Here is an 8,529-nt window from a genome sequence, read left to right as displayed (position 1 = left end):
AGAATATATTTTTATTATAAAAGTGTGATTTTCATTAGATTTAAATTCTATGCATAGAAAGATGCATATTGGATATTTTTATTATTATAAAAGTGTGATTTTTATTAGATTTAAATTCTATGCATAGAAAGATGCATATGGGATATTTTTTTTATTATAAAAGTGTGATTTTCATTAGATTTAATTTCTATGCATAAATAGATGCATAAAAGGATTTTCTTTTATATAAAAGTGTTATTTCCATTGAAGTTGGATTTTATGCATAAAAAGAGGCATAAAGAATTTTTATATCAAAACTAGAGTTCTCTTTGATTCTATGTTTAATTTCCATGAATAATTGATAAATGAATAAGTAAATAAACTGTGAGAGAAAATTCTATCGTTTCATTTTCACTCGGATGGTAATGAGAAAATTCAGAAAACCTATCAAAGTCAAAAATTTAGATAAATTGATTAAATTATTCCTCATAGGATTTCGTGATTAGTTTAGAAATCAGTTAAGTGAATATTCAATGAATGAAATTCAGAAAAATCAAAATTGAAATATCACCCCTTCTAAGAAAGATGGTTTAGGAAGAACCTTACCAGACTCGAAGCCAGAATCAGACTTTGATCAAGACCAAACTCTTCGTCGTCAGTTTCAAGGAAAGACGATGTGACCAGTTCAGGAAAATACACTCAAATCACCCCCCAAATTTGAAACTAAGTTGAGACCCTTTGAATTGATCTAAGGATCAAGGTTACAGAATTCGAGAAATTCTGTTTGGAATTCAAACCTACGATCAAGAAGTCTTGGGATACGGATTTAAGATATACTCATTATATTCAAAGAAAATAAAAACTGAAAACTTGCATAGAAACCATGTTTTCTTAAAGGACTGTCTTACGCCAAAATGCTGGTGGAGGGAGCATTTGGTATATGTGTTTTTCTAAGGGAAGTTCGGTTGCAACAGCTGGCGGAGATGGCTCACGCGGCAAAACCCTGCCCAGGTCTTGACCAGCCTCGGTATGGTGAAAAATGGTGTGCTTCCGATACGATGGGCGAGGGCCGACGAAGTGGTCCCTGAGTGAAATGCCAGGACACCTAAGGAGGATCCTGGAGGGTTCTGACCAGGCGATGCATGGGCTCGCGGTGCTCAGGATACCCATGCGTATGTCATGGAAGATATATATGTATGATGATGAAAAAATTATTGTAATCTATTACTGGATCTCGATGCTGACCAGCTGGTCTCGACGGAGAGTCCAGAGTGATACCAGTTTTTGAGAAACAAGGAACTGGATGGAAATTTTGAGTTATGATATCTGTAATCAATAACTGTTTGTTCAATGGATCATTTTATAAATTCAAGTTTTAGAGGAGTGTGTGCGTATCTGTTTTCTAAAGCTAAAGTTAAGAAAGGCATTCAATTATGGGTGGGTGAGTACTTGTCTGGTTCTACCAATTCCAGTGGGGCGGTGGCTTACCCATGGGCCGGATGGGGTTAGGCTGGAATCAGTAGAGTTTTAATAATAAAATTGATTAATAGGAATACGTTTAGAACTCGAGTAGTTAAATAAAAGCCTGAAGACTTCTCTAATGAATAGATTAACGGCTGTGCCTGATTCAATTAGGAAAAAAGCGTTGATTCCTTCAAGTTAAGTCTGTGTAATAGTTTCCCTTCTATCTGGTTTAATCAGATGAAGGTCAGTTCAGTATCTTGACCTCGTTAGAAAAATTCGTTAAGAAAATCAAAATGGTGGAATCGTCCCCATTTTTCGAGCATGGGAATTTTTTTTCCTGGTTTCGATTTTCGGAATGGCCACCAGCTTAGTCTCGTGCCCGGACATTCAAGGGCGAGGCCCGAGTGGGAAACCCTGCCCGCGCAAGAGGTAGCTGCTTCCGCTGCCATCAATCGGGAATCCGGTGCGCGGAGGGGGGAGTGGGATCTCACACGCAACTTGAGAACAATGTGTGCTTAGTTTGTTATTAACAGCACTAGTGTGGTCACATAGCCCTCACAAGCATGCATCCTACTTAGACTTGGCAGAGTGCCAAGTCTACATTAGCCATCCAATGTCTAAATTGGGAACTGTTGGGTGCCTGGGTGCTCATCAAAATGGCTAGTCCTCATAAAGGGGACCTTATATAATAGAGGACATCCGTCACACCCATAGAAATAATATGATGGTAGAGCATTAAGAAAATATCATGGGTGATTTCTCAAAGTAGTTTGGAAATCCTCAGTAAGATTGTCTTAATACGCCAAGGCACTGCATACAAATGAGGGTCTATCTTAACTTTACCTAGACCAAATGGATGGCTTGATAAGCCAAGGCAATCAATGCGTGGTAGATGCCCACATTGCTTTATCACCATATAATGCCTTTACCAAATAGAGTAAATCTCAATCTTGCATGGAAGAGCACAATGGAAGGTTCCATAAGAAAGCAAGCTTTGAGAATCTTAGGGATCCCAAGGCACATGTCTCACCACGTGTGGCGTGTACAAAATCTACAAATAATGCATGGTCCATGTACAAAATTTACTTTTTTAAATTATATTGACATACTATTATAGTAAGTCCAATTTTTAATGTGTGGAGCTTAATGAGCAATTAAGCCTTGTAATGTCTCTTGTAATCACATCAATTTGAGCAATATGAATACAATAACATAATCATGTCTATTTTGTGTAATGCTTGCTTATGTGAATGTCTCAATCATCTCAATTGTCATGGATTGTGTTTCTTAATTGCATCATAATGAAGGTGTATGTCTCAATTGTGATTGGTTGTGTTTCTTAATTGTCATGGATAAACAAATAGCACAAGTCTAGGCTCTAGAGGACTAACTCTAGAGGGTAGCCAAAAGCTACATGATGATCCTATGAGAAAAAATGGATGAGCGCAACGGAAGGAAAAAAAGAGATAAGGATAAGGTGGAGAGAGAGAGAGAGAGAGAGAGAGAGAGAGAGAGAGAGAGAGATACGATGTAGCAAAAAGCTTATCAATGCTTTAGCTAAAAACAAGACTTACAAATGCTTTTCTCCTCTCACACAATATTGATAGAGATTTGATCCCTTTACAGCTTCTAGGCTAGGGTTTGCTACACACAAACCTTATCTCTAACATGAGATGGTTTGCTACACACACGCCTTATCTCTAACATGAGCATACAATTTCAACACCCCCCCCCCCCCTCTCAATGCTAACCATGGGGGGACATGGCCACATGGGACATGGGGAGGCATTGGCCATACTCATACACCAAAAAATGGAAAGCCTTTTATAACATAGGTTTGTACAAGAATTGGCTTGCGAGTTACAATGTGTGCTTATTACAACACTCCTTTATCATAGGAGTCCATCATCAGGAGTAGAGGTATTGGATACAAAGTTCCCCGCCTCTTGTTTTTTAGAAGCATGTTGTTGAAACCTTGAAGTAGTGTGCCCTTGCTCTCCATACATACTACATTTGAGCTTATGGGGATACCTATTAAAACATCGATCAGCCGTATGCCCTTTTTGTTACAATAAGAGCATTAAGGTTATGCTTCATGACAAGAGCCTCATTTGATGTAGAAGGAGAAGTTAATGTAGATCCTCCATTCTTTACACGTAGTTGTTGATCTTCTTCAAGGAGAGCCGCCTCGATGCCTTAGGGTGGTAAGGAGGTTGGAGAACTCATTGGGTATCGCCTTGAGAAGAACCGCCACGGAGTCCTCTTCGATTCTTGCATCAATGCTTGCAAGTTGTCCCATTATGCTCTTCATGTTGCTTATGAAGCCTCTAAGGGACTCTCCACTCTTCATTTCAAGGCCAAAAATTTTCACCTTGAGAGGAATATGGGAGTGCTTGCCCTTTGCTGTGCATACAACTTTGCCATCTCATCCCACATTGCCTTCGTGGTCTTCATGTTGGCCACATGATGGATAAGCTTTTTGTCTTTATTTAGAGATATAATGGATTGAGCTCGTTTATCTTCTTCCACAATTTTGAAATCATCAAAATCCACACCTTCGTGCCTTTTACCAAAGCCCACAAACCCTTGCTCATGAGAGCATACCGAACTTGGACTCGCCAAGTGTGAAACCCTTCTCTATCAAACTTGTCAATGGCACGTGTATCCTTTGACATGATGATGATGGGGAGGTAGGAGAGGTCTTAATACTTGCCTTAATGGATAAAATTACCCTTAATGGATAAAAGGCACCCACGAGTCATGGCATGGAGAAACGAGCATGTTGATGTAGCCTACTGCTGTGTGGATGCCTAGACTACCTCGTGGGTCACCACCTCTTCTAGCTACAACCAGCCGTGGGACACCTCGCTTGATAGCTGGACCAAATCGACTTACACTAGTCGTGGGTCGTCACCTTACATGTTGCCTCAGCTGAGTCGTACATTAACGAGCATCGCCTCAACTCAACAACCGGACACCAGCAACTTTGCCTGGGAGTAGATGGTTTTTTGCAGCTCAAGCTGCCTCCTGACGCGCTCCCTTGTTCTGCTACTACAACAACCCGCTGCTTACTAAAAGGACGATGTAGAACAACTGGTTTTCACCGAGAGGAGGTTGGACGCACAGGACTTATGCAACATTGCTTGTAGAGTCGCCTAGCTGAGCAGCATATGGAGTAGCCTGGCCTAAGAGCTATTTTGAAAACCCTTGAGCAAGACTGGCTGTGATATCATGTGAGAAAAAAATGGATGAGTGCAACGAAAGGAAAAAAAGAGATAAGGATAAGGTAGAGAGAGAGAGATACGATGTAGCAAAAAGCTTATCAATGCTTTAGCTAAAAACAAGACTTACAAATGCCTTTCTCCTCTCACACAATATTGAGAGAGAGTTAATCCTTTTATAGCTTCTAGGCTAGGGTTTGGTACACACAAACCTTATCTCTAACATGATATGGTTTGCTACACACACACCTTATCTCTAACATGAGCATACAGTTTCAACAGACCCTAGACCCATGGTTCCTACTGCTTGGTAATGTGAGTAGTAGGAAGGTGAACCCAATCTAACCCCATTAACCTAGGTTTAGTAGTACTAGTTGATAAGTACTACTTACTCAAGGCAAGTTGTGAGGCATTATTGAAAGTCTATAGAACTTCATAACCTTGACAAAAATCAATGTCCACATAATCCACCATAGTCAAGGATGATAGATGCCACTTCCACAACTTGTTTCACATGATCTTCTCTCAACTCATTCCATGGGGGCTAAATCTCCATGTCTATTAAGTGAGCTCCTAATCACATCCTTAGCATTAGCTTTAAAGAAGTTATGGAGGGAAGAATGGAAGTTGTTATACACATGCTGTGTAAATAGAAGGAAGCAAAAAATATTGCATGATTGGTCCATTCTTGCTCCAAAAGAGACAGGGTGAGTATGTGAGTTTGATGAAAAGAGATAAGTGGATTAGTGATCAAATGTCCACTTAGTTTATATAATGTGTAAGTCTCAAAGTTCTATGATTTGTGATATATGGACCTTTTGGTACTCAACATTTGATTTTTCTTTCTTTTTTTCCCCATTTTTCTTTGTGGCTTTTTATTCTTGTTTGAGGAATTTGAGTATAACACTAAATCATTGTATCCAAGGGAATGGTGAAAATGCAAAGCTAGTTAAGCAGTGTAAAAAGTTAGCTCAATGATGGCCTTACTTGATAGTCGTGACATGCAAGAATACTATTAATGAGAACTTGAGAGATGATCTATAAAGAACAAAAATGGTTCATAGCCTAGACCATCTTGTTATTAAGCATGCCTTATTCTTTATGCTAGTTTCTAGATTATTTTTAAAAAAATCATAAGGCATATCCCTACTTGAAAGGCTAAAACTTCATTCATGAATAAGACCAATACATCTTTTACAATCAAGAAGTAATAATTCAAAAGCAAATAGGGATATGTTTGTTGACATGGAGAACAAAATAGGTAATGTAATAAATAGGGATATGTTTGTTAGCATAAAAACACAAGTATTACCCAATAAGGAAATCATCCGCAAGAAGAGGATGTCAGGAAAGGTGAAATTTTATATTTCCTTAATGGTTTACAAGTACTAGATCTTTCCTAATTCTTGAACATTTTTTTCTTGATCTAACTTTAAATTTTCCATAAACAGATATGGATAGGGTTGAACCTTGCATGTTTGTTTTTTAACTACTAAGCTCATTGAGTCACAACGTCATGACGCGTAATCATACATTGTTCTCATCAATAAAGAGGGTAGCAAATCTAAGGTGAAAACTAATAAATTTGGCCACTAATAAATCTACATGTTAAAAGAAAGTTAAACTAATCTTCGACAAAATGATGGCTTCAAAAGTTTGTTACTGACGGTTATGTTTTCTTAACTAATGTCCTTGTAGGTAGCTTTACCAACATTAAAATTAACATTTAGAAATATATCTTTGAAAAAAAAAACTATTCCTATGTTCCTTGTTGGAAATTTCAATATGGTTTAAGGAGTTTAAGGTCAAGAGCTTTTGTGGAATTCCATGCATGCCAAATGAGGTTGGGAGTTGGCCACTATTATGGTAACAATTATTTGTCTCCAATATACTTAAGTTTACCTAGTAGTGGAGGAGGTTGGCTTACTGTCCTCTACACTCTCTTGACTAAGCATGTTTCTATGGTATCCACTTAGATGAAGTTTCCTAGTGGCACACAAGTACATGTTCCTTCCCTTATCGACCCTCAACAATAATAATCCCTATTTTGGAGCTCCTGAGTTTCACGATGTGGTTCTATTAAGCATGAACGAAACTTACAATTGGTACTAAGGACCCCTTTGAGCTAAAACACTTGAAAACTGCAAGGTTTTTATCCTTAATTCTAACTCAGTTGTTATTAAAAAGATGACTGATAGAACTCTCTCGATATATATATTTATTTATTTTGATGATGGATTGGGATACTTTGTCTACAGGTATTGCATTATCACAGAGGGAGTTAAAATCTAAATGATCAATGTTTGTCAGGTTTTAATCTGATGTCAGTGTAGTTTGTTTTGAATAATTTACATATATCTATATATATAAATATATATATATATAGAACTTTCTCTCTTCTTTTCGTAGACGTTGATAGAACTCTCTCCGTCTCTCTCTTTCCTTTTGTAGCGTTGATAGAACTCTCTCTCTCTCTCTCTCTCTCTCTCTCGACTCATCTTGACGTGCCACTCCTCAATACTATGATGCAATTGCTCTCTCTCTCTCTCTCTCTCTCTCTCCCTCTCTCTCTCTCTCTGAGGGTGCTGTTTTATGGATCGTATTGGTCTATTAGCTTGGCTATGACCTTACAACACCCATCTCGTCTCCTCTCTCTCTAGCCCCTTTTCCTCTTTAACCCACAAGAGTAATTTCCTTCGACCTACAAATTCAGTGCTGAAAGATGAGTTTCGTCCCCACACTCTGAGAGAGAGAGAGAGAGAGAGAGAGAGAGAGAGTTCCAAAGAATAAGGAGCTTTCATTGATCAAAACTCTTTGAGATCAAAGTTCTTACTGAAGAAACACAAGATATCAAGCATGTGAAAACTGATGATGTGTGAGTGCTTGGCCACAGGCAACTCGTGAATGGTTTCACAAATTACCTGCAAGTAATGGAAGCTCAAAAGGGAAACGTACATTTAAGGTATTACCTCACCAGCTTGGACAACTGATTAGTAAGAAGCAGCTGTGATGTGTCGCATACCATGTCATCACAAATGGTTTGAAATACCCCTCACAAATGAGATTGCAAATACTGCCAGTGCTTTCCATAGGCTTGCTAACTGCCGCTGGTTGTATTTAATACTGCACCCACCCAATAAGTCTTCACTGCCACGAGTATCTTTTGGCTGTTGAAGGGACCACTCTCATGATCAGCCATCTTGGTTTCCCACCTCATGCTTGATGCCAGCCTTGCCACCTTAGTCAGCACCTCCACATCATCCCGGACTAGTACAGCCCCCTCGGGGCGTAAGATACGATCCATTTCCAAAAGAATACTGGCAATATCACACCTATATCAAAAGAAATATTAGTGCAGAGATATTTGAGTTGTAGTGTGAGTTTAAAAAGGGTGAATTTCGAGTTTGATGATACCTATCCTGATACAGGCTAAAAATGCCATCTGCATGTATCAGGTCATATGTCCGTGGATACGTTGAGAATGCTTCACACCTACAAGGTGGGGCCACTCATGAATTAATTTGCCTCTTAGCACATTTGAAGAGAGAAAAAAGCTTGAAATTGATTCCACATACCAATCCTGGTAGGTACCGATCAAACCACGCTCATAAATCACACCGAGTGTATTATATTTCACATCCGGTGGCATGGCGTTCATTACCCATACACTATCCCCTGCCAATGCTGCTGCAAAGCCCCCCAAACCAGCATTCATGTCCATGATGTTGCGATACCTGCCGAGTGCCAAGGGAGGTATAAGTGATTGCTTGTAGTAGGTTACTCGCTCTCTCCACAGCTTCGTATCAGTATGAAAAGACTCAGGAGTGACTCCTGGAAGAGTCCCCGTCAATACACGAGGGGGCAC

At 39.2% G+C, this 8,529-nt stretch overlaps 1 protein-coding gene across 2 annotated transcripts in view; it reads right to left on the bottom strand.

Annotated features, from left to right (window-relative positions):
• Positions 1-7,441: 7,441 nt before the first annotated feature.
• Positions 7,442-8,529, bottom strand: part of LOC147627751 (putative methyltransferase PMT17) — a 6,905-nt gene continuing 5,817 nt past the window's right edge. For both annotated transcript variants that reach the window (XM_086814705.1, XM_086814706.1), the window contains exons 5-7: positions 8,240-8,529; positions 8,079-8,156; positions 7,442-7,996 (exon numbers count right to left, since the gene is read on the bottom strand). The exon at positions 8,240-8,529 is cut by the window's right edge and continues 103 nt beyond it. In XM_086814705.1, coding sequence (XP_086670831.1) covers positions 7,762-7,996; positions 8,079-8,156; positions 8,240-8,529 — 603 coding nt within the window. In that variant the 3' untranslated portion in view covers positions 7,442-7,761. The remainder of the gene's footprint in view (positions 7,997-8,078; positions 8,157-8,239) is intronic.

The sequence above is a fragment of the Cibotium barometz genome, chromosome 20 (genome assembly GCF_041138505.1).
Source record: "Cibotium barometz isolate CiBa-2024 chromosome 20, ASM4113850v1, whole genome shotgun sequence".
NCBI lineage: Eukaryota > Viridiplantae > Streptophyta > Polypodiopsida > Cyatheales > Cibotiaceae > Cibotium > Cibotium barometz.
Note: the sequence above shows the minus strand (reverse complement) of the source record. Positions and strands in the feature narration are given on the sequence as shown.